The sequence below is a fragment of the Manis pentadactyla genome, chromosome 10, assembly GCF_030020395.1.
Source record: "Manis pentadactyla isolate mManPen7 chromosome 10, mManPen7.hap1, whole genome shotgun sequence".
Taxonomy (NCBI): Eukaryota; Metazoa; Chordata; class Mammalia; order Pholidota; family Manidae; genus Manis; species Manis pentadactyla.
Genome location: NC_080028.1, coordinates 74867319 through 74894099, shown reverse-complemented (window position 1 = coordinate 74894099; position 26781 = coordinate 74867319). Strand labels below are relative to the sequence as shown.

General features: G+C 45.6%; 1 protein-coding gene across 3 annotated transcripts; it reads left to right on the top strand.

Moving 5' to 3' along the window:
• Positions 1 to 1492: 1492 nt before the first annotated feature.
• ITPRIPL2 (ITPRIP like 2) lies at positions 1493 to 19307 on the top strand. Of its 3 annotated transcripts, none has more exons than XM_036917094.2 (2): positions 1493 to 2883; positions 18531 to 19307. In XM_036917094.2, the coding sequence occupies exons 1-2, from the start codon at positions 1501 to 1503 to the stop codon at positions 18540 to 18542; spliced, it is 1395 nt and encodes a 464-aa protein (XP_036772989.1). In that variant the 5' UTR covers positions 1493 to 1500; the 3' UTR covers positions 18543 to 19307. The 3 variants fall into 3 exon arrangements, with proteins under 3 accessions (XP_036772989.1, XP_036772988.1, XP_057342963.1); XM_036917093.2 differs by lacking the exon at positions 18531 to 19307 and adding an exon at positions 5752 to 7771; XM_057486980.1 differs by lacking the exon at positions 18531 to 19307 and having other exon boundaries at positions 1493 to 7771.
• The last annotated feature ends 7474 nt before the right edge of the window (positions 19308 to 26781 follow it).

Below are 26781 nucleotides of genomic sequence, written 5' to 3'. Positions count from 1 at the left end.
GAAGGTGCCGTGAATGTAATAAATCCAGATAATTAAGTAAACCCAGATTATTTCAGGGAGCACTCCATTATAAACCAAAACAAAGGTTCCCCAGGCTGAGCCCCTAGTGTATAGGTGGTGACAAAAGACACTGACTAATTCCCAGCAGTTGAGGAAGAGACTCCCATAACGATTCCCACCTGGCCCCCTACCCCATCCTGTCCTGCCCCCTGGAGCCAGATGCCTGTGTTCAAGGCAAAGCTCTGGTAAAGCTGTGTGACCTTGGGCAGGCTGAGGTACCTACCTGCCAGTTTCCTCATCTGAAAAATGGGGAAAATAGTAGTGTCCATTTCACAGGACTAACATGAGTGTCTGCGTGCAACGTGATTAGGACTGGCACCGAGTATGTCCTCTGTAAGGGCTGTTGTTATTCCCAAGGCTGACTCCTCCTCATTCAAATCTCAAAACGAATGTCATCCCAGCGGGAGCCTCCAGTTCCCACGGAGCGGCCCCCACCTTCTCACTCTGTTGCAGCTTTGTTACTTTCAGAGCATTTTCTACTATGGGATCCTTTCTTCTTTGGTTTCCTTTTTTAAAGTGGCTGTTAGGCTTTACGAAGGGCAGAAACCTCGCCTGATCTTGTTACTGCTCTTTCCCTCGCACCTTGCCTCCTGCCAGGCACATAGTAGGTGCTCAGTGCATACGGGTTGGAATAAAGCTGGCAGCACACACGCAGGGGCCGCTTCCATCCCTGACTTGCAGGGTAGACAGAGGCAGGGAGGAGCAGCCCGGAGTGTGCCTTCCCTTTCTTCCTCCAGCTCAGCTTCCCAGGACAACTTTATGTGAGCATTAACTCCAGAGGCCCTTGAACAAGGCCACCGCACCGGGATCAGGGCTTTCCCGGTTCTGCCTTAGGGGAGGGGAGATGGGGGTGGCTCTCCGGAGACCAGTTCCAAGCTCGTCCTGAAGTCCCTCCCGCCGCGCCGCGTTGCTTTAAGGCGGAGGCCCAGAAGGGGCCGACCCCGCCCGCCGGCCCCGCGCGCGGCTCAGACTCCGGCATTTCCTCCCAGCCAGCTGGCGCGGCTTCGCCTCCCCTCGGAAGAGGAAACTCCTGGGGCCTGAGGAACGGGAACCAGCGCGGAGGAGCCGGAGGGCCCGCGGCACCAGGAGGGCCGGCCACGGTAGGAGGCGAGCCCGGTAGGGCCAGAAGCTGGCCGCGGGCAGCGCACTGGGGCGCCGGGCGGGTAGGGGCGCCCGGCCGGACGCGGCGCTCAGCTGGCGCACGGCGCGGCCCGGAGCCCAGGAGTGCAGGGCGGGCCGCAGCTGGAAGGAAAACTTGAGCTGGGAGAGGAGGCTGAGCTGGAGGGCGGCTGCCCCCGGCCCTGCGAGGGGGGAGTCGCCGCGGAGGCGAAGGAACCCGGGACAGCGGGGCCGCCGGGGCGCTGCGCGCATGCTGGGCGGGGGGCGCCGCCGGGGCTCGCGCCCTGGGCTGCCCGGCCGCCGCTGCCCAGGGCGCCCGGCATGTCAGGGCATTACACCCTCAATCTGCGCGTCTTCTGGCCTCTGGTGACCGGCCTGTGCACTGCCCTCGTGTGCCTCTACCATGTCCTGCGAGGAAGCGGGGGAGCCCGGGCCGAGACCCCCGACGGTGCGGACGGAGGCTTCCCGCTGCTCAAGGTGGCTGTCTTGCTTCTCCTCGGCTACATCCTTCTGCGCTGTCGCCACGCTGTCCGGCAGCGTTTCCTGCCCGCGTCTCCGCGTCTGGGGAGGCACTCTACCTTCTCTCCTAGACACTTCCGAGAGCCAAGCCTTGGCATCTTGCTGGAGAGTTACTACGAGCACGAGGTGCGTCTGTCACCACACGTGCTAGGCCACAGCAAGGCACACGTGAGCCGTATAGTGGGCGAGCTGGTGCGGGCTGGCCGCGTCCGGGTGTCCCCAGGCCCCATCCCCGGTGGAGCGCTGGCCTTGGCCTTCCGAGGAGACTTCATCCAGGTGGGCAGCGCCTACGAGCAACATAAAATCCGCCGACCAGACGGCTTCGACGTACTGGTGCCGTTGCGCCTCCCACCGCTGGTGGCGCTGGAGCCGCGGAGCCTGGGTGCCGAGCCCGCGCTGGCCCCCGCCTTCCATGGCTGCTTCGTGTGCGCACTCAAGGTGCCTCCCGGAGCCTCCGGGGGTCCCTGGCTCCGGGACTGCAAACCCTTCACCGACGGCTTCTGCGTGGACGTGCGCGGGCGGCGCCATCTCTCCGCCACACTGGTGCTGCGCTGGTTTCAGTCGCACCTGCAGCGCTCCCTGGCCACTGTGCGCTACAGCCTGGAGGGGCGCTGTCGAGTCAGCCTGACCCCCGGGGGCCTGGAGCAGCCGCCCACCCTGCACATTCTGCCCTGCCGCACCGATTACGGCTGCTGCCGCCTTTCCATGGCCGTGCGTCTCATCCCTGCGGTCCATGTGGGCGACGGTGTCTTTCTTGTGGCGCCACCACCGTCACCCTTGCCAATCGGGCCCCTGTCGGAGCTCCCCGGAGGCCTCCGGGCGGACGCACTGTGGGGCGTGAACACAGCACGCCAGGAGCAGAAACTGCTGGGCTGCCTGCAGGAACGGGCTCCTCCTGGTGCCTGCTACCTCAAGTGCCTGCAGCTGCTGAAAGCTCTGCGAGACCTCGGTGCCCGCGGGCTGGACCCAACGGCAGCCACGCAGTGGGGGCGAATCCTGTCCTCATACACGCTCAAGAGCGTAGTGCTGGCAGGGCTGCAGCACGAGGGGCCTCCTGCACAAGGCTGGACTGAGGTGCACCTGGGCGAGCGCTTGGAAGAGTTAGTGCAGTTCCTTAGGGACTGCCTGCTGCGACGCCAGACCCTCTTCCACTGCGTGCTGGGCCCTGGTGGGGCTGCCGCTGAGGTGGGCCCACTGCCCAAGGTACTGCGTGAAGCTGCCCCAGTTGACCTCCTGGCTGCTTTCGATCGGCAGGCGCGGGAACTTGCGGCCGCGCGATTGCTGTCCACGTGGAGAAGGCTGCCCCAGCTTCTCCGAGCCTATGGGGGTCCCCGCTACCTGGCCAGGTGCCCCCAACCCCGGGGTCCGCGCGTCCAGGGCTTCCCTGAAGATGAACCGTAAACCCTGACAGCGCCGCTTACTAGCCTTAAAGCTCCCAAAGCCTTTCCTACCGGATGGGGGTGGGGATGGCAATGAAGCCAGTTTAACGCAAGGAGCATGAGCTTTCAGGTGTTGGAAATTCGGAGGACGACATTTAATGGTTTAACCATCACCTCTCGCTCCACAATCCAGTATAGTAATGCCACCTTCATCACGCCCACCAAACAATGGAAAGACATGCAAGGGCTGCAGCTACTGGTTGGTCCAAATGATTTGTGTGGAATGATTCTGTAGAAGGATCAGACTTTTAGGGAAATCCAGTAAAGGAAGCAAGAACTAGCTGTAGGAAAAAGTTCCCTATGGTTTTTGAGACATCTCTTCTGGTGTCCAAATTTAAAGAAGTTAATGTTTTTTTGATGTAACTGCTTGCTAGGTCCTGGGTTCCTGATTGTCTTTTTTTTTTAAATTAGAATCTTTAATTACAATTGGAATTGAAGTCCTAATCTACAAGCTACCGTTGTGAGGAGCATAGTTTCAACTATTCAAATTAATCTTAGTGTATTTTTTCAAATGGTGGAATCATAGTGTTTGACAGGATTGTGAAGCATTAAGTCACACGTGTTGAGAAGCAGTCAAGAGTTAGAGAAACTTCCAGAGCAAATAGCACTTTATTTTGATAAATTCTTTCATTTTGTGGTAATTGCTAGTGCCAAGTGTTGCTTCTGAAAGGGAGGCCAATTGCATTTATCATTAAGAAATGTGCCATCTTGAAAAGCAGCCTTGTTTAACATTCCTCCAGGCACAAGCTGCGAAGTGTACCAGGCAACACCCATTCACTGAGTGCCTACTGTGAGCCAGGCCCAGTGCAAAATAACAAAGAGGGAAAAAAGAAAAATATTGTTTAAGACAACACATAAAGGCATAAAACACATTGGGTCTCGAGGAAGATGTATGTGTCTTTGCCTATCAAGGTGTCTCGCCAGGGCTTGCTGCTGACTGGAGACAGAAACCTTTTTGTTCTAAGGCTTTTTGGTAAACTCCTTTGCTTGATTTCTTCCTGAGTTTAATGGGAAAATGAAGAGGAAATGCCAGCAGCAATGTCTAGCATGTAGTTAGCTGTCTCAGTCAATGGTCAGTGATCGTTAGTGGTTATAGTTTTTCTCCCATTGCCCAAGCAGCCTTTATGTGGTCCTGAGGCCAACTTTGAGGAGTGGTTGATTCAGCACAGGTCCTACAAGGCATTTCACTTAGGTAAGTTCAGTGTCTTGGGCTCTGCGCTAAAAGATCAGTGACTCCCGGAACAAGTCAGTAGGAGGTTAAGGGAGACAGCCCTTGTCATCAGCCTGCTCTTTTTTCTATTTGGACATAAATATCACCAGGTTGGATGTATGTTGCAGCCAAGAGGAACCCATTCTAAAATCTTTCCTTGTTCTCCCAAATTTCTAACAACTTTCAATTGTATCAGTCGATATAAAACTCGGTGTTAGAATCGTCCATCATCTGCTTGCCTAATAGAAAACGCAGCCAGTCCTGTGTTATACTTTGGAACTTTTTTTTAATAAACAAAGACATGTTACTTCCTTAGATTCTTAAAGGTAAAATTTAGAAGACAGAAACAGCCAACTGAATAGGGCCATTGTTTAATTTCTGAGTTATTTTGAGGGAACTTGAAGCTTTCTTCAGGAGACCTACTTGACTTCTGCAGAAAATCATTGTTAATAATTTACAGGGAATCCTCATCAGAGCTGTAGAGAACTCTTATATCCTTTGCCTCCTTGGACTGTCAGACAAACAGTTCCAAATGGTGCGCTTTCCTTTTGAGGTTGTTTGGGGGACAGTTCCCCTTGATACCACAAAGATTGTTGCTAGCCTTTGAGGTCAGTATTAAGTCATAAGGTACTACATTTAGCAAAGGCATCAGTCTCCAAACTTCCTGCAAAGATATAAACTGCACAGTGTTCTGTAAAATTACTTTTAAAAATAAATGCCAAGAGTAAGTAGATATATATGTGTACATATATATATATTTATAATGTTTTCATACTCAGCCACAATTTCCCCTGTAGTCATTAAGTAGACTAAAGTGGGGAATAGCAAGGCTTATTAGAGGGATTATAAAGCTTTAAAAGCTGAATTTTCCAAATATTTCTAGCTGAATTAATAGACTCCTTTTTTTTATCTTATTAACATTTTGAAGTTTAAATCTGGTTAACATACTCTTCTTGTAGTGTTGTTACTGTTCTGGTTAATTACCCACAGCCTCATCCATCCTCAAGATTTTAAAATTTAACTATTTTTTTAAATTAATGGAGTGGGCATTGTGTTTGTGAATTTTAAAGATACTAATATTTAATTTAAATGCCATGCTGAACTATTGTTCTTTGTACATGGTAACCAAAACTCAGAGCTTTAGATCAGTTTTGATCAGTATGGAGTAATCCCAAACACGTACTGTGTACAAATGAAATAATATGGCATATCAGCCAAGTGTGATGGTTGCCCAAAGCACTTAAGCTCAATTCTGTATTTAAGTAGGGCTCTGACATGTCCTTGATCAGCAATGTACGCATTTTTGGTGTATACTTGGTACTGGAGATTCATATATGCAACTATTCTTATACAAGAAGGCTCAAAATTGTTTGTGTTAACAATAAGGAAAGATTCATTTCCCAGCCAGGGCCCAGAGAAAAAGCTGTGGGGAAGATGACTCAGCCGTTTTGCCACGAGACACCCTTCAGGAACTCCTACTGACCAGTCTTTGGGATCCGTCCTGGTATGCTCATGGCTGGGAAAAGAATTTTTTCTTTTTTTCCACAAAAAGAAACGGAAGCTGAAAGAAAGGAGAATGTGAGTGAACCAAGAGAAATCTGAAGAATTCAGGAAGAAGGACTTAAGATGGAAATGAAAGGAAAAAATGGGGAGAAGGGAGGCGGGGTGGAAATCATATGAGTACAGGAGAGGTTTGGGTCGGGAAACACACTTCTAGGTATGTGCTATTTCAAACCAGGGGTCGCAAACTCAGCAGCCTACAGGAGCCAGAGAGGGACAGAAATGGAGGGGTGGCTGCGGGGTGGGGATATTGCCTGTCTTGGAGGGGGTCATTCATTGCTCAGCTCCATGCAGGAAAAGGGGTAGGGAGGGGCTGAAAATCAGGACTTTTTTCTTAACTGAAACTTGATGTTTTTCAAAGAAAATAATTTAAAAATGTCCAAAACACCACGTGGGCCAAAAGAGTTGAGCCTGGAAGCTACCAGTTTGCAACCCCTGCCTTACCCAGTTAACTCCCCTGCCTCCCAAAGTATGTATAAGGTTATATTTGTTATGGGTATGATGTATATGTAAGTTGGGGGTGTGATATTTCAAGTAGGCTCTATCTCTCAGAACTAACCTTTATTGTAGAAACAAACCAAAAAAATTAACGCTGCCACAGATAACACTTAACTCACAATTCCCAGAGGGCCTCTGGGTCTTATCCTGGAGCTGCTCTTCACAAATCAGATCGATCCTCCCCATCAAACCCCTGGGGGCCAGTTCTTGACATTTCCTTCCTGGTGAACTGGGGCTAAAGTCCTTGGCCTTGGGGGAGTTTGCAGATGAGTAATCGGGAAGGATTGTGAATAACTGGCTTCTTTTTTATTTGTGTTTTAGTCTTGCTTTTAAATTAATTATTTTTTATTAGTATCCTAGCCTGTGGCTTAGCAATGAGGGTTGGAGGCGGGGAACACCAGAAAAAACAGTGCTGGGTCTTCAGGCCAAGCTGCTTAGGATTGTCATGATTTCCACTGCCAAGAACACTGTTCTGATCAGATGTTTCTCTCATTTTCTAACTGGGCAGCTCCCAACGAAACTGACATCCTAGCTTTCTGAATGAGTCGACCTAACATGAGGTCTCTTTTAACCTCATGGAGTAAGCCACTTTCTCTGTAAAATGTGGCTTTTGACCTTGATGATGAAGATTTAATTTATTCCTACCTACGTGGAGGAATTACCTACGTGGCTATTACCTCCCTCCCCAGTGGTGGGAAAAATGAGCCTCATTAACATGTCCAGTGTCCCTGGGAGGGAATAAAAAAGTTCGGTGTTATCATCTTGGTAGTTTGTTAATTTTTTTTTTAATTGCATGTCTGTTAACATAGACACTACTGTTTCTTTGTTTTTTTATACCTACATAGCACATGATTTTGGGGGCATGAAGCAAGTATAAGTTGGGAGAGGGCGAAGATATATGCGATCATCTATAGAGAGAGAAAAAACTAAAATGTGCAGCTAAATTATATAAAATCTGGTTTTTGAAGTATCAGATATTCAGGAATATTTTTAGCACCTTTTCTTAAAAACATATGCCTTGATTCAGTGACTTGACATTAAAACATGCCTCTTATTTTGTTGTTATTTTCAATGTCTATTCTGACCCCAAACTGTGTATTATGGTGCAGACTGTCAATTGCAGTCATAAACTTAAGTTTTTCTTCCAATAACAGAGACCAAAGAGTTAATCAAATATGGTTCAGCTGCTACCGTTGTGTGATTAAAAGGTGTTTTAATCACACCAAATTTCCATGGCCCAAACAGTCGAGGCCTGCTATTTGTTTTCTATTTCAGGTTGGAGTAAATTTGCACTTTTAATCATATAGGTCTTTTGGGGGCCTTGTTCTTTTATACTTTGCTTTGTTAATAAAGGAACTGTAGAAACCTCTGGTCTAAATGTCAGATTTGGGGTGGGGGTGCTCATCTTCCCAGAGGGCAGCCTGTGGCTGTACTGGCTTATGGTTCCTTACACACAGGCCTCACCCGCTTTCAACGTTTGGATGTGGGAATGTCTACTCATGCTGCAAAGCTGGGATAACTGTACAGAATGAACACCGTACACAGGTGGGAAAGGATGCCACGTCATAGCTCCATAGGCTTGCCCCCTGGGGTCCTGCCTTCAAGTCTTTCTCTTTGTCTAGAACCTTCTGCCCCTGCCCCTCCTGTCTGCCTCCCCATCCACCTCCATTCCCCTCTGCTCCACTCCACACACACCCCTAAAAACAATTCAAGTCTTGGCCTGGAGCTCATTTCTAGCCCAAGAGTTTTGCCCAGAAATTTCTGAGGCCCTCAGGCCCTCTCAAATTGGTGAACATTTGCTAATATGAAAAACACCAGGCTTAGTGAAAGAAGGAATCTTGGAAACCAGGAAGGAATCAAAGCCTTGGAGCCAGGTAGAAGTTTAGGGTAATCTAAGTAACCGTGTAGGGTACTTGCCCAGGGGAAAGGTGGTGGGGAGTGTTTTGTTTAGTTTTCAAACAGTAATTACTGAGTGACTACTGTCCCTGGGCATTAAGGACACACGCAGAGGTGACCAAAACAGATGTGGCCTCTCTCTCACAGGAGCTCACATACTAATTGTGAGAGGCAGGCTTTTAAAGAAGTTTCCATACAGTGTGGTGGGTGCTGGGGTAGGCAAGGGTTATGGAAACACGGAAGAGTGGTACCTCATTCAGTTCAGGGGCTTTCAGGAGGTCTGCTTGGAAGAAGTGATGTCTATCAGTTGAGACAGAAATAGGAAGGAATTTGCTAAGTGAAGGGAGTTGCACTGGAGAAGAATGTGTCAAGCACAGAGGTACAAGACACACCTCCAGGTGGCTGGAAAGTGGGGGGAAGGGAGGAAGGGGGGCCAGTGGCACAGGATGAAGTGGGAGAGGTAGGAAGGTGCCAGACACAAGGGGTCTTGAAGCCAGAGCATCTCAAACCAGACATGCAAGTTACCTGGGAGTCATGTTAGAATGCGTATTCTCATTCAGCAGGCCTGGAGTGGGACCTGACTGCTTCTCTAACCAGCTCCGGGTGATGCCGGGGTTCTCGTTTGCCGATCCGAAGAATGAGCTTCACAGTCAAGGTAGGAGAGCAAGGTACAGGCTTTTATTTAGAGATACAGTGAAGGGACAGAGCTCCCAGCTCATGCCAGGAGGGGACAAGAGAGTCCGTAGTGGTGCGTTGTCTAGGGGGTTTTATAGGCAGTTGAGGATTTTTTGAGAACATGAAAAAACTTAGGGGTGGGGACTTGTTAAGTGGGCCCTGAATATTAAAATTAACTTAACTGTAAGGAATTTCCTGCCTTGATTTCTCTCTGGGACACCGGCGCCTTGGTCTGGGAGCACATCAAAAGGCTGCCTGCCCAGCCCCCAAGGTGGGCCGAAGTATTGCCTGCTTGCTAAAGAATCTTGCCTCTTGAACTTCCTGGGTGTTAAAATGCAATCTTATCTTTAAGATGGAATTCTTCTTGCCTTTTACCATGCCGTCTACAGCTGGGTCTGCATGCTAAGTTAGTTGCTCAGTTTGCAAAATCACCTTGTCAGATCTGAAGGAGGAAAGACAGCACATAGGCCTGGGCCTTTTAGTATGCTAAAGTGAATTTTACACATGGTTACAAATGATTAGCATAATAAAATGTGCTACCCTTCTTTATCTGGGGAACATTAACTGATCTCACTGAAGGATGATTCTAGAGCTCAATGTTTAACATAGAGTTTTAGCAGGGGGCGTTTCCTTGCATGTAGTTACATTGCTCTGACAGCAAATATCCCGCCCTGCCCCCTCCAGAGGTCCTCACTCTATTCTGACTACATCCATGGGTCCCTGTCTCACCGGGTGATGGTGACACCGATGGTCCAGGGGCCACATTTTGATCATCAGGTTGTAAACCACACTGAAAGTTGGGACTGATCCAGAGGGTAACAGGTGAACCACTTCAGGCAAGGAATGTCAGGGTCGCATTTGGTTTGGCTCACACTGGCTGCAAGGTGGAGAATGGATTAAGCAGGGGTTGGCGATTTATTTATTTTTGTAAATAAAGTTTGATGGGAGCACAGCCATGCCCCTTTGTTTATATATTGTCTCTGGCTCAACTCACCCTAGACCAGCAGATTGAGTAATTGCAACACCATGCTGAAAATATTTACTCAATGGCACTTTACCGAAAGAGTTGGCTGTTAATAATCAGACTGGAAGTCATCAGATGCTGTCCAGGACTGGAGAGGGTCCTGAGATGGGGACAGAGAGACAAGTAGACAGGTGACCCTAGAGGCAGAACAGTGTCATAGTTAGGGTGGCACTTTAAAACCAAGAGACCTGTCTTTAAGTCTTGTGCCCTACACTTCTCATTTGTGTGTCTTTGTGCAAATTACCTGGTTTCTCTGAACCTTGGTTCCCTCATCTGTAAAATGGGATTCATAATAGAACCTCCCTCATGGGAGTGATTAAGGATTAACTGAGGTTGTGCTGACCTGGCCACAGACTGATTGAAACACTTGAGTGAGTCCGGCCAAGTCCAGCCAACCTTGGCCCAGATGAGAAGAACCCCTCAGCGGGCCCACAGACTCTGAGCAGTAACAGACATTAGACATTATTTCAAGCCACTGAGTTCGTGGTAGTTTGATGCTCAGCAATAGCTAATTGTTCTAGAAGCTTAAAAAATATATGGCCTACAAGGGTTGCCACTGGAGCACATACAGGCTGTCCTCAACTTCCCCACGTTTGACTTTCAGACAGCCAGACTTTGATTTAAGTGTTTGACGACTCCCCAAACCACCTTCCCCATAGTGAATCCAGGTTTCCCTCCTCCCGGGAAAGCACAGAGAGAGGGGTGTTGGCCTACCATTAAATAGCGGAGCTATGGGTGTGTCATGTCTGTGAGACTTGTTTAGACAGCTCTTTGACTATTTGGCAAATATCTTGTAAAAACAAGCATTTGCCCTTATCTTGTAAAACCAAATGGGCGCTGGGAAAATGAAAGTGCTGATTCAGATGACAAAATGCCCCCGGTCTCAAAGGTAATACAACGAAGACACTGATTCAGTGTACCCAGCATGGCTAAGTTTCAGCTTCAGTCAGATGCTGGCTGGTGTTGAGCTGGTGGGTGGTGTGAGCAGTTGCAAAGGAAAAGAAGAGCAACAGTGATGAAGAGCATAAAGGAAATGGTAACAGGAATACATTTATCCACACCTTATAAAAAGAGAACCTTATGGTGACGTGAACAAATAAGGGGCTTATTTTTCCTCATCAGCCAGAAGCCTGGAGGTAGGCAGCCAGCATCCAGAGATGAATCAGGGATCCAGGCATCTTTTTGCTTTGCCATTATGGGTATTTTCGTGTTTATCCTCATGTTTGCCACGCCAGGATCCCATAGTGGCTACTGCAGTTCTAGACATTTTGACTTTGTTTAAGGCAGGGAGGAAGGCAGAGGGAGAATGGATTAGGGAATGCAGTAGACTCCTTCTTACATCTCATTGGCCAGAACGGTGTCACATGACCACTCCGACCTGCAAGGGAAGCTGGGATACAGAGGCCCCAAGTAAAATATGAAAGAAGAATGGGTATCAGAGGGTAAATAAACTACGGCCACAAAACTGCTAAAAAGAAATAGCAGAAGATTGTGGCAAAAAAGTAGGAATTACGGCATTTATAATTCCATAATTATGTAATTTACACTTACCTGAGTCCTAGGATATAGGAAGTGCACCATAAATGTTAAGTTTGAAGTCCCAGCCACACCACTCACTGGCTGTAATCTTTTGGTCAAGTCAGTTAACTTTAACTTGTCTGGACATATATTTCAGTCAGATGCTGTCATTTGCAAAATGAGTGTGATAATCCCTCCTTCTATAAATTGGATGGGAGAATCAAAGCACAGTGCATGTGAGATTGAGAAGTGCCATCCAGATGTCAGCTGTGGTCTCTTATGAGCAGTGTATCCAAATCTTTGGAACAACAGGAAGGTGAATCCATTTCTTAAGAGGGGGGCACCCTCAGGCACTCTGCTCAGCGCCTCCTTGCTGCCAGACTTCTTTGCCGTGGGATTGTGAGTGAGTCTGCAGTTATGAATACTTGTTGTATACATGTTCCCAGGAGGGAGGACATCGAGTGAGAGGATTGACCACCCCCATGTCTCTTTCTTCTGAATTGCATCATCTTCTTATAAGCTTCTTCCCCATTTCATTTCTCAAGTGAAATTTGATTTTCATTGCTTGACTCCTGGGCAGAAAACTTAGGCTAGTGGTTATCAGTCCTGGTCCTGTAACAATACTTGAGCAGCCTTGTAAAATTATCCACCCTCAGGACTCCACCCTGGCCTTATGGGGTCAGAAACTCAGGGGTTGCAGCCTAGGCCTGGGTACTTCTACAGCTCCCTGGATGATTCTAGAATGCAGCCACGATTGTGAGCCACTGATTTAGGTCAGATGGCCCTTCTGGAACCTTTCGGTAAAGAACCTGTGATTTCCCCACCAGTAGCTATGAAACCACCAGCTAGTGGGTGGGGTTTGCTTTGTGGCAGAGACAGACAGCTGAAGGGTGGTGGTGTTGGTGGTGGAATAAAATCCTAGGACAGAGCTCTCAGCTGAGAGATGCGGGGCAAAATATTGCTAAGCAGGCACAAGATTTAATCCCAAGGGCAGCTACCTTTTTCTCCAAACACAGAGAGATGGAAAAAATTTAAAAAATCAGAGTCATTCTGAAACTTCTCAGCAAAGGGAAGGCTCTCTGCTCAGAAGGACAGTGCTCTCATTCATTTAGACATCAAGCCTGGACAGAACATACATTATACATCGCCTGTCTTCACAAGATGCTGGCTCTTTTCATGAATATTCAGTAGTTTTGCTCGTACTGTGTGTCTTGACCTCCCTCCACTGCCATCTTAGATGCACTGACTTTGAGCACTTAAAAAAAAAAAATTAAAGTCCATCAAGGCACCTTCCAGTGAAGCCAAGAAAAAACAAAATTAGGAGTCCTACTGTCTACCAGATTCAAACTAAAAGCTTTTAAGGACCTTATCTCTTTAAAAGATTTTTATCTTCATGGTTTATTTAATCATTGGTCTCCTTGATTTAGGAGCTAAGCCTCTGACGGGCAACTGCTGATCCTTATCAAAATGTAACCATTAAAATGTATATCCGTTGTGGAGAAAAATGGTCATGGCATTTGGAGATGGGGGCTGTCAGGGTCTTGCATGGCAAAAAAAACCCTGCAGGCTGAAACATTGCTCCATATTTTAAGCAAAGGATTTATAATGATTATTTTTCCACTGATAAATACCTCCTTTTCAAAAGCAGTCTAATTAGTAGGGATTTCCACTTTCCAAGTCTTCAAAAATGTGCTTGACTGTCCTCTCTAAACCCAGACCCATGAGACCAGCCAAGAAGTCTGAGCCTTTCCCACATGTGGCAGAAACACTTCTGCTTGCTGAATATCCTCGAGTAACCCTGTAGCTCCCAGCCACATGCAGTTAGGCAGGGCCATGTGACTAGTTCTGACCAATGGGCAGGCAGCATAAGGGTCTTGCACATAATGCTGCAGAGGTGACGATGGCTGCCTGTGACTATGGCAGGCATCACAAGATGGAACTGAGTCATTGTGAAGACAACAGCTGCCCTTGACAATCACCTAATTCAGACTAGCCTTGGCATGAGTGAGCAATAAATCTTTGTTGAACCTCTGAAACGAAACACTGGTGCTCTTTGTTACGCAGAGTAGCCCAGCCTAACCTAACTAATACACCAGGATGGTGAAGAGGGCTCCTCTCATGACCCCATTTTGGTAGATCCCATTGAAAGCACCTCAGATTCATGTATTCATACAGAGATGGGGAGAAGATGCTCTTTCCTAGGGCCCCAGGAACTTCCAAATTATGATGTACCCCATTTCCTTTCATTCATTCAGTAAATAATGATTGAGTGTCAACTATGTGCTAGGCCATGTGCAGGCCCCGGGCATATAGACTGGTTAGCCAAACAGACACCATCTCATTTTTGCCTCAATTTGCTGGAGGAGACATACCTGCCAAGAAGCAGGCCAATGAAAACTGAGTAACTAACAAAGGTGAAGGAAAGAAGCAGGTTTCTATGACACTGAAAATCAGAAGGACCGTACAGCAGCCCCCAGGTATTAGGGAAGACTTCCTTGAAATCTTGCTGCCCAGGACACTAACCATGGGGTCTGTCATCTTGCAGAACACTTACTGTGTGCAATGTTCCATGCCAAATGCTTGACCCACACCATCCTCACTTGATCTTTGCAACAGTCCTAGGAGGTGGCACTAATATCATTCACATTTTACAGGTGAGGAAACAGCATCAGCAAATAAAGCCACATGCTCCAAGGCCACTTAGTAAGTAAGTGCAGATGGGGATTTGAATCCATACCTGCTGGTTCCAAAACTAACACTTGCTGCATTTCAGGCCCTTGTAAACAGAGCCAAGGCGATTAGTCATGCAGGAAGCTGCCCTTCAGGAATCCCACAGTGGGAGATCAAAATGAAACCAGCAGGCAGATGTTTACAAGTTGCTTGCAAAGCCACCCACCTCAGGAGAAGGGCAGCTTTCTCCTTAAAAGCCCCTCCTTAAAATCTCCAGTGTTCCCATTTCATTTTTATAGGGTCCCCTTCTCGTCCCCCCAGAGGACTGACTTCATCCTCTTTTCAGCAAATGGGAAGGCATGGGCTGCCGGCCCTACAGTAGCCCAGCCACGGACTGACGATGACTTTGCTCCAAACTTAACCCAGATGGAAAAGACAGGAACACACCAGCTCTTTCTTCTCTTGGATTTCTATGATGCTTCTCTTTCTCCTCAGAATAGAAGCAGGAAGGCCTGGGGTAGCTGCATTGAAACACAGGCTGGTATGAGCTTGTCCTTTTGTTTTTACAGAAGCGCTAAACAGATTCTGCACATAGACACATTTACACTCATTCAGACACATGCTTCACATGCAGACATGCATGTATGCATATGTGTGCATGGATATATACTCTTAAACTCTAATACATATACTCATAACTAATACTTTAAAGCACTTGCCATGTTCCTGGTGGTTTTCTAGGATTGGGCAAACCACTGCCTGTGGGCTAAATCCAGTCTGCCACCTGTTTGTGTAAATAAAGTTTTATTGGACTACAGCCACACTCATTCATGAATGCATTATCTGTAGCTACTTTTGCACTACACATCAGAATTCAATAGCTGTGACAGTGATGACATGGCCCACAAAACCTGAAAAATTTACCACCTGGCCCTTTACAGGAAAAGTTTGCTAACTCCTAAGGGCTTAAAAACTCTGTGAGGTCTACATTTCATGGTGCTTTCATGATACTCTCATGATTACAGGGTTGGAAAGCTAAGACAGGCAGAATTCCAGGAGAGGCTGAGATTCCAGCTGCTTGTGGAAAGCAGCGATCCATATCTGGTTGTTCTGGGACAAAAGCTTATACCTGTGTGCTTGGCCCACTGGTTCAGGCAGTGAAGACAGGCATAGCAGCCAAGAAGCAGGAAACAGCTCTTTCCTCCCCCCAGGCATTAATCCCACTCCTCTGCAACCCGCGATGTTGCTTCAGGGGCTGAGCAGCTCCAGAGAGTAGAGCTTATGGCGCCATATACAAATATGAAACGCCAAAGAAACCTGGTACAAAGTAAAATTATTATAACCCCTGAGAAAGATGACATGGACCTCATGACTATTCCTGAAAGGGAGTTCAAAATAAAAATCATTAACATGCTAATGGAGGTACAGAAAGATATTCAAGAACTCAGGAATTAATTCCTGTCGGAGATCCAATCATTGAAGAGCACAATGGAGGGTATTAAAAGCAGATTGGATACAGTGGAGAAGATAATAAATGAAATACAAACTAGAGAAGAGGAATACAAAGATGCTGAGGCACAGACAGAAAAACCGATCTCTAAGAATGAAAGAATATTGAGAGAACTGTGTGACCAATCCAAATGGAACAATATTTGCATTATAGGGGTACCAGAAGAACAAGAAGAGAGAGAAAGGAATAGAAAGTGTCTTTGAGGAGGTAATTGCTGAAAACTTCCCCAATCTGGGGAAGGAAATAGTCTCTCAGGCCATGGAGATCCACAGATCTCCCAACACAAGGGACCCAAGGAAGACAACACCAAGACATATAGTAATTAAAATGGCAAAGATCAAGAATAAGGACAGACTGCTAAAAGCAGCCAGAGAGAAAAATAAGATCACATACAAAGGAAAGCCCATTAGGCTAAAATCAGACTTCTCAGCAGAAACCTTACAGGCCAGAAAGGAGTGGCATGATGTATTTAATCCAATGAAGCAGAAGGGCCTGGAACCAAGATTACTTTATTTGGCAAGACTATCATCTAAATTTGAAGGAGGGATTAAACAATTTCCAGATAAGCAAAAGCTGAGAGAATTTACCTCCCACAAACCATCTCTACAGTCTATTTTGGAGGGCCTGCTATAGATGGAAGTGTTCCTAAGGTTTAATAGCTGTCACCAGAGGTAATAAAATCACAGTAAAGTAAGTAGAACAGCTAATTACTAAGCAAATGCAAAATTAAATTAACTATCCCCAAAGTCAATCAAGGGGTAGACAAAGAGTACAGAATATGATACCTAATATATAAAGAATGGAGGAGGAAGAAAAAGGAGGAGAAAAAAGAACCCTTAGATTATGTTTGTAATAGCATATTAAGTGAGTTAAGTTAGACTCTTAGTAAGGAAGTTAACCTTGAACCTTTGGTAACCACGAATCTAAAGTCTGCAATGGCAATAAGTACATACCTATCGATAATCACCCTAAATGTAAATGGAGTGAATGCACCAATAAAAAGCATAGAGTCACTGAATGGATAAAATAACAAGACCCATCTATATATGCTGCCTACAAGAGACTCACTTTAAACCCAAAGACATACACAGACTTAAAGGAAGGGATGGTAAAAGATATTTCAAGCAACTAATAGAGAGAAAAAAGCAGGAGTTGCAGCACTTACATCAGACAAAATAGACTTCAAAACAAAGTCACAAGAGATAAAGAAGGACATTATATAATGATAAAGGGGTCAATCCAACAAGAAGATATAACCATTATAAATATCTATGCTCCCAACACAGGAGCACCTACCTATGTGAAACAAATACTAACTGAATTAAAAGAGGAAATAGAGTGCAATGCATTCATTCTAGGAGACTTCAACACTCCACTCACTCCAAAGGACAGATGAACCAGACAGAAAATAAGTAAGGACACAGAGGCACTGAACAACACATTAGAACAGATGAACCTAACAGACATCTACAGAACTCTACACCCAAAAGCAGCAGAATACACATTCTTCTCAAGTGCACATGGAACATTTTCAAGAATAGATCATATACTAGGCCACAAAAAAGAGCCTCAGTAAATTCAAAAAGATTGAAATTGTACCAACCAGTTTCTCAGACCACAAAGGTATGAAACAAGAAATAAATTACACAAAGAAAATGAAAACTCCCACAAACACATGGAGGCTTCACAACATGCTCCTAAATAACCAATGGATCAATGACCAAATAAAAACAGAGATCAAGCAATATATGGAGACAAATGACAATAATAATTTAACACTGCAAAATCTGTGGGACGCAGCCAAGGCCGTGCTAAGAGGAAAGGATATTGCAATAGAGGCCTGCCTCAGGAAAGAAGAACAATCCCATATAAGCAGTCTTAACTCACAATTAATGAAACTAAAAAAAGAAGAACAAATGAGGCCCAAAGTCAGTAGAAGGAGGGACATAATAAAGATTAGAGCATAAATAAATAAAATCGAGAAGAAAAACTCTGTGAGGTATCAGTTAGCTATATGCTGCATACCTAACCATCCTAAAACTTAATGGCTTAAAAGCAACCACCACCATTATTATCTCTCATATCTCTCATGATTATGTGTGTTAACTGAGCTCTTCTGGCAGTTTGGTTCCTCACAGTGTCAGCTGGAACCACAGTCCCATCCTGGAGGGCTCCACTCCCATAGCAGGCAGTTGGTGCTACTGTGGGCTGGATGCTTAGCTGGTGTTGACAACTGGCATGCCTCAGTTTCCCTCCATGTGGCCTCACCTTTTGGATCTAGCATCTCACAGCTTGGCTGCTGAGTTCCAAGCAGTAGTGTTCCATGTGTGCATATGCAGAACTGCGGGTCTCTTAAGGCCCAGATTTTAGTGGTCAGAATAAATCAGCAAGTCCAGCCCAGGTTCAAGGTAAAGTGATATTGATTCCAGCTATCAACAGTAGGAGTGGCAAAGAATTGGCAGCCACCTGTAATCCACCATGGTATGTACTTACATATATACATGTATATAGTCCCATGTTCACATCCTCATATAGACACCGAATCCTCACACAAGTGCATATATAAATGCATTCATATTTGAACATAAGCATTCACATATACACCCTCTACCTCATGCATGCACACACACACACACACACACACACACACACACACACACTCCTGGCATGTACACCCTCACAGATCCCACCTCCACTCATATACACAATCATACATACTCACATAGTCACATATAGGAACACACAAATGTACACGGTTTCCTCCCTCTTCACTGACAAGAATAATTCCCTCCAGTGACTCAGAAGACATTTTCTTCCTCTTTTCTATATAAGGTGTTCTCCTGAGGCCAGAAAACCCTGCTGCCTTCCCTCCACTGTGCAGTTCTTCTCTACCACAAGAAGCCCATAGGCCTGGGACCCTGGAGCCTGGTCCCACTTGGAATGGCCAGAGGACATGAGACCCACATGCTTCTGTTGATGTTAGATGTGAAGAAATAATTGCAGCACAGGAAAGTTAAGTATGTTGCCCAGTGTCACACAGCAGAAGACACTGAGCTAGCAGAGCACACTGACCTCATTCAGCTGGACCAGGTGCTGTGGACTCAGTGGTGCCCAATGAATGAATGAGTTGGAAGCACTTGTTCAGTATGGATTTTTAAAAAAGACTTTATTCTTTTAGAAGTACTTTTAGGTTCATAGCAAAATTGGGTGGAAGGTACAGAGACTTCCCATATACGTCCTGCTCCCTTCTCCCCACCACACACAGTCTCCCCCATTTTCAATACCCCCCACCAGATAGGACATCTGTTACAATTGATGAATCTGCATTGACACATCGTTATCATCCACAATCCATAGTTTATGTGAGGGTTCACGTTTGGGTTGTTTATTCTACCAGTTTGGACGAATGTATAATGACATGTATCCACCATTATAGTATCATAGAGGGTAGTTTCACTGCCCTAAAAATCCTGTTTTGTCTATGCATCCCTCCCTCCCTCCAGCCTCTGGCAACCACTGGTCATTTTGCTATCTCCACTGTTTTGCCTTTTCCATAATGTCATGTACTTGGAATCATACAGTATTGCAGGCTAAGACTTCTTTCACTTAGAAATATGCATTTCAGGTTCCTCTATGTCTTTTCACGGTTAATAACTCATTTCTTTTTAGTGCAAAATAATATTCCATCATCTGGATGTGTCACAGGTGATTTATCCATTCACCTACTGAAGGACATCTTGGTTGCTTCATGATTCATTTTTACTAGTGGCTGTAGAAAGTAGATAGAACACAAATGGTCCCCAAACCTTATGAGTCTGATACCAAGGATGTCAAATGTAGAGGAGAAATACCTACCTTTCCTCCATTATCTGGATCATCCATTGCAGCCATGTTTAGTCCTAGACTAATATTACAGTGACCAAGGGAGGTTATAAAAAATACTGATGCCTGGGTCCCACCCCCAAAGACTATGACTCAGCTGTTCTGGGCTGAGGTCCATGCATCTGTATTTTTTTAAAGATGTCCCAGGTGATTCTCATGTGGACTTGAGAACTACTGGTTGACTGAGATCCTAGTGCAGGAAGAAGATTCGTCTGATGGCTCTAGAGTAGAAGTTGAAAGTTGTTGGGAGTTTTAAACAAGTGGGTCTGGTTTGACAGAGCAGCTCTGTTTGCTATGTTTATTTCAATTGAATGTGAAGGTTCCAGGCAGGACATGCTCCCTTCAACACATGTCTCTCAAACGCCATTTCTTATCACCTTCCACTGGCAACTTCATACGTTTAGTTACTGGCCTGGCACCTAGAGCAATTCAGATTTGCTGCTAATGGGATCTGGCTTTGGCCAAGGTGACCCACACATCTTGATTCGTCCAGGGCCTTCCAGGTTTTAGCTCTGAAAGTCTTACATCCCAGGAGCCCCCTCGTCCTGGGCACACTGGACAGTTAGTCAACTACTTTGGCCCTTCTTATAAGGCAGGGAAGAGAGGCCCACTGTTCACTCTAAAGCACCTGTTCTTGATCTCAGCCACACATTGGGATCTCCTGGATGATTTAATAAATATTACTACTGGGCCCCCCTTATTATGCCCATTATACTCCCCAAATTACTTACTATCACACCCAGAAATACTGATGTAACTGATCTTATGAAGCTGTGGAATTGGATTTTTTAAAGCTCCCCACATGATTCCAACATGAAGGCAGGTGCAAAGAGCCCTCAGCAAGGTGAGAGAGAATTCACTTCTGGAGGGACCATCGGGAAAGGAGCAGGTGAGGCAAGCCATCCAATAAAATGACGTTGGCCTGAATTCACACTTCAGTGTAGTTTTTATTTAGGAACTTTGGAGAAGTCCCTTTATCTCTCGGAGCTTCGATTTCCTCATTTGTAAAATGGGAACCTCCATTTTGGGTCCTCATGTGGGTTAAATATAAAGCATACAAAGTATATGGCACAGAACATACTTAACATTCATGAATACTAAGGGTGTCATTGATGGAGTGCTCATTATGTGCTAAATACTTCTCAGACTATGACTTGTTTGGGCCTAGGAGGTACCTAGTGTTCCCATTTCCATTTTAGAGTCGGAGTAGTCTGCAGTCGTAGGAACCAGAGAGCCTCCTGGTTCCATTAAATTATTTTCACAGGAAGCCAGCCCACAGAGCAAGTGACCCAGATAGCTCAGAAACCAACCCTGGGAATCTAGAAGGATACAAAGTGGCTTTGGATTGTTTTTTCAGAATGAAAATAGCTTTCTTGTTTGTGATCATACATGTAATATATGCTCACTGTAAAAAGTTTACATAATGCAAAAGCATATGAGAAAGAAATGAAGTTCTTTGGACACCCCTAGAGCCTCAGGTCCAAGCTTCCCCATTCACACCCAGGAGTGAGAGAGAGCTGTCCATCCCTCCAGAACAAAAACATCAGTTCCCATGATATCATCGCTCTGTGCTGCTGTGGGACAATGGCAGGATGTAGACTTCCAATTTAGAATTCTGACATCAGTCTAGTTGGAAAGGGCTTGGCCTGGAGCTGGGACTTGCCCCTTATCAAGGCCCCTGGGAACGACCAATTTAGCTTGTGTCCAGAGCTGTCCCCAGAGTGACTAATAATAATGATTTTGATTAAATACTCACAATGCACCAGACATCACTCAAAAGGTGAATTAACTCATCAACTACCCTAGCAGTTAGGTACTACTATACCCTTCTTATAGAAAAGGAAGTAAGCTCAGAGAGGGAAAGCAACTTGCCCAAGGTCACACAGCTGGTAAACTGCAGAGCCAGGACAGGCACCTGGTTCCAGTGCCCTATGCTCTTCATCAATAAGCTGATATGATGCTCAGCATGGCCATATGGGGTTGTTGTATTTTGAATCCTCATTAGATAAATGAAGAAATCAGGGCTCTGAGAGGCTGAGTGACTTGCCCAGGGTCATACCACTAATGAGAAGAAGTGCCAGGAAAGAAGTTTAGGGCCATCTGCCTTCAAGCTGGCCCTTCGTATCAGGTTTCCTCAACTCTAGCTCTTGATGTGCCACCTTTTGGTAGATGACCCCAAACAAGAAGAGAAAGCAGGTGAACAGCTCAGACTCCAGTAAGAGTTTCTAGGGTACATATGATCGGGCCTGCAGATTTCCAGCCCAGGGGTTTCCTGTTTGTTTCTCTCTTAAGCTCATCTATTGCTTTTATAAAGGATGGCACTGCCTTTGATCTCACCAATCAACTCACAGTTCTTCCTTCCCAAAGGCAAGAGCCACCCTTGGCGACCTCACACAGGGTCTGGCAAGCCTGGGCCTGTCTGCCCTTACTCCTCCACTGGGCTGGGGCTGACGAAGGGCTGCCAGGCCCACTGGGGAGTGGGGATTCCCAGGTTAGCCCACAGAAAAGGGGACAGTGGGTTCTTTCCTTTGTTCCATCACTTTCCAGAGGCTTGTATCTCCCAAAGACAAAGCAAAAAAAGGGGAGCATTTTGTGGTGTAACTCAAGGCTGGGATGGAGACAGACACACTTGTCACATTCTGGGGTCTGGGGGACATGCTGGCAGAGGCCACCTTCAGCATGTGTGGTCATGCTGCACTCACCTCCTTGTGAAGGCTACTTCCTGAGAATTGGCTGCAGCTCAGGCTCAGGACTTCCAGCCAGCTCTGGCAAGGCACCCCACCCAGTGCAGGACCAGCATGAAGTGCCAGAGAGTTAGAGCCCCCACAGCAGCCCTCAGTCACTGGGATCAGATCCTGGCTTTCTGATTCACACGCTGTGTGATCTTCAGCAAGTTACTTAGCCCTTCTGAGCCTCAGTCCTGCAACCCCAGAATCCCTGTTGAGAGCATTCCTGTCTGTGTCTCCTTGGGCTATCGGCAGGAGTTTCTCTAGAGCACATCCCTGGGGTCTAGACATGCTGAGTCACAGGTTGTGGGCAACTTCAGTGTTATTAATGAGGGTCAGCGGTGCTCTGCAGCAATCAACAATTGATACTCCCATCCGTAGTGTGGGTGCTGTCCCCAGACTCCTGGATATCCATTACAAACAGAACCCTGATATGCACATTCTTCGATTTGCTTTTGTTCATTTACCATGTGCAATGGAGATCTAGATAGGCCTTATTTTAAAAAAAAACAAACATTTTCTTTGAATCATAACATAAACATAGAAAAGCGCACGGCATGATGGATTTTCAGGGTGAAAAACACCTGAGTAATCATTACTTAAATCCAGAAACAGAATGTCACCCTCATCCCAGAAGCCCCGTTTCCCTCCTCCCCTCTCCCAACCCAAATGGGTTATTAAATAATATGTATCCTTTTTGTCTGTGTGTTTAGCTTCTTTGGCTAAACATTAGGGTTGTGAGTGGTATCCATGCTGTTGCATGTAGCAAGCTTTTGGCAATGTCTGGAGGCGTTTGTGGTTGTCACAGTTTGCAGGAAGTGGGGTGGAAGCCATGCTACTGGCATCTAGGAGGTAGGGTCAAGAGACGTGGCTACACATTCTACACCTTACAGCCCCTATAACAGAGAATGTCTGGCCTCAAATGTCAGTAGTGCTGATTTGAGAAAGCCTGAAGGACTTTGGATTTTATTCTGAGAGTGATGGAGGGTATGAGATCCTGAGTCAGGTGAATGTTCAGATTAGATACTCCCAAATGATTTTCCAAAGGGTTTGTGTTCCTTTATTGATGGTTGCATCCTTTCCCATCATGTGGGCATATCATTTCACCAGTTCCCATTGATTAACTTTATATTGTTTCCAATTCTTTGCTCATTACACCAGAATGGGAAGCCTTGTGACAATCCGTTTAGTGAGGATGTCGTATTTGGCCATAAACACATGTACTCTCTCTCACAAACACACAGTTACTCTTTCTGGAGACTCCAGACGGTGGGAACATGATCGGAGCTTAATTTAAATGTAAATTTCCTTCACCCCAGCATATTTAACATTCGACTGACTTATAGAAATAGCTCCTGTCATCCTGGCTTCTGCCACAGATTCACATCTTGTGCAAGTGGACACACAGCCTGGAAAGATAAACAGGAAACCCCTCGGGGCATGGGAAAAAGGGGCAGGCCCCTGCTCCCCTGAGAGCTGACCCTTGAAAAAGCTGAGTGCCATTCCCCGGGTGGAGCCCCCAGGACCTAGAGCTGAACTTCCTCTGCCTGAAAATAGGGCTGACCAGTTCTAGGGATGATTTACAATATTTCTTTCCCCTAAATGCTTTGTCTGAACTAATTCCACTTTGAAATTAATCCTTAGTATCTCAGTGCCTTTATCTTTGTCTAAAATTCAAGTAATGAGTAAAGCTTTGATTTCAAATGCTCTGCTTTCAACTCTGACTACATAATATGTTGATCATTTTTACCTTACCTATTTTTCAAGTGGTCAGATTAGCAATTTTTAAAATGGTAACTCTAAATGTTACAGGAAAAATAAAGTCAATAGAACAGAAATTTTTAAATGCGCATCACATAAAGGAAGACTAAGCCCAGATTCATCCGGTTACTATTAATAAGAATTAAATTTAGCTCTGAGCTTCATGGCAGCCAAAGCAAAAAGGGGAACAGTACATCACACAATTTCTTATTTTCTAATCAAAGGAAAATGGCACATCTTTAGCAGAGAGAATTATTTTCATGATCCTAAATTTTGATAGGAGTAAGATGTGAAATTTTAAATTATTTCTTTAAGTCTGTTTCTGTCTCTGCTTTTCTTCCTCACCCTGGATGGGGTATAAGTGTAATGTTGCTATCATAAAAATGATAGCTTTGAAGTACTGGGCTAAGTGCTTTACACTCAGGATATGGGTTGCCATTATACCCATTGTACAGCTAAGGGAACTGAGGCTCAGAGAGGTTAAGGAACAACCCCCAACTCACACTTGGCCAACAGTGATGCTGACAGAAGGCAGGGTGGTCCTCTGTAAAGGTAAACAACTTGTCTAAGGTCACACAGCTAGGAAATGCCAGAACACTGGGATTGAAACAGGAGAATTTAGACATCCTAAATAACTTTAGCACTTACTAAGTGCCAGGCAACCTTAGGGCATTTTGTGTAGTTGTGAAGGGGTGTGATTAGAAGTGAAGAGAGTGGCTGGTTTAGCTAAGTCTGCCTCTTAAAAGCCATACGACTGGGAAATTATTTAACCCCTTTGAGCCTCAGTTTCTTCATCTGAAAAATGGGTAGATAATAGCCTCAGCCTCAGGGGATGTTGTGAAGGTTCAGCAAACTGCTGCCTAGGAAGGGTTCAGCATAGAATCTGGCAAGGAGGGTGCCCATCAAAGTCAGCTCTTGATACCAAGAACCCTTGATGATAAAGAAAACTTGTTATATATGTGATGGAATATTATTCATCCTTAAAAAAGAAAGAAATCCTGCCATTGGAAACAACATGACTGGACCTGGGGAACATTATGCTAAGTGAATAAGCTAGACCCAGAAGGTTAGACACTGCATAACCTCACTTTATGTGGAGTCTGACATAGTCAAACCCATAGAAGCAGAGAGTAGAATGATGGTTGCCAGCTCTGGGGAGAAATGGGGAGATGTTTTTCAAATTCATTCAGTTTCAGTTATGCAAAAGAAATATGTTCTAGAGATCTATTGTACAAGAGAGCCCATCCTTAACAATACTGTATTATTTAAAAATGTGCCAAGAGGGTATATCTTATGTTACATGTTCTTACCACACACACAAAAAAAAATCGTGTGGGAGGAAACTTTTGGAGATGTGTTTATGGCATAGGTATGGTAATGGCTTCGCAGGAGTATATTTATCTCCAAATACATCAAGTTGTATACATTAAATAGCTACAGCTTTCTGTGTATATGTATGTTATAGAGAATCCTTGATGAGGCTGCTCTGCAGGTGGGATCAACCTCTCTCCCCTTTTTTATGAGCCTTTCTTCTCCCTAGCCCTGCACAGCCCCCTGTCTCTGAGTGCCCCAGGGAACTGAGGGGAGGCAACCGGGACAGGGGCTGGAGTTTAATAAATAAGCTCCCTTTGAAATGGTCAGAAGGCCCCAGCTGTGAGCTGTCTGCAGTGGTTTTCACAGCAAGCTTTGCAGTAATACCTTGTTTTTATTTATATTTCATTTCCCTGTTTACGAAGCCCTATCGTTACACGCCCTCATCTGCCCATTGCTTGCCTCATATCACTTTTCTGGCAGCTCTATGAAGGTGCAGGATTCTCATCTCCATTTTATAGATGAAGCAAAAGAGGCTCTGAAAGCTTAAGTGACTTCCTGAAAGGTCACCCAGTAGCATAGACACAGAATCCAGCTCTTCTGGATGCAAGTTCAGGGCTTTCCTCTACCATATCCTGCTATCAGCCAGCAGTTAATAAACCATTTAAGAGCCAGAGTCAGAAAAATATACATTTTGAAATGGTCAAGAGAGATTTGAAAAACAACACATGTCATATCCCTGGCTTTTCTCCTAATGGGGCTGCTTCTCCCTTGTCTCTCCTCCAGTCCTCGTGTTTCTCTGACCACCTTCATTCTCCCAACCAGAAGCAAAGCAGCAGACTGGTTTATTTGTTTATTCATCCATTCATTCACTCACATTTATGGACTGAATTGTTTCCACAAAATTCATATGTGGAAGCCCTAACCCCCAGGACTTCAGAGTGTGACTGTATTTAGAGATTGGGTCTTTAAGAAGGTTATTAAGGTACAGTGAGGTCATATGAGTGGGCCCTGATCCAATACAACTGATGTCCTTCCAGGAAAAGGAGATTAGGATTAAGGCAATGATGCCGGGGTTCTTGTTTGCGGAGCCGAAGAATGAGCTTCACAAACAGTCAAGGTAGGAGAGCAAGGTACAGGCTTTTATTTAGAGATAAAGTGAGAGGACAGAGCTCCCGGCTCACGCCAGGAGGAGACAAGAGAGTCCGTGGTGGTGCGTTGTCTAGGGGGTTTATAGGCAGTTGAGGATTTTTCGAGAACGTGAAAAAGAGTTTAGGGGTGTGGACTTGTTAAGTGCTCCCTGAATATTAAAAATTAACTTAACATAACGAATTTCCTGCCTTGATTTCTCTCTGGGACACAGGCACCTTGGTCTGGGAGCACATCAAAAGGCTGCCTGCCCA

Excerpts from the sequence above, each read along its gene's own strand:
- ITPRIPL2 (XM_057486980.1), top strand. The coding sequence starts at position 1,501 with ATGTCAGGGCATTACACCCTCAATCTGCGCGTCTTCTGGCCTCTGGTG.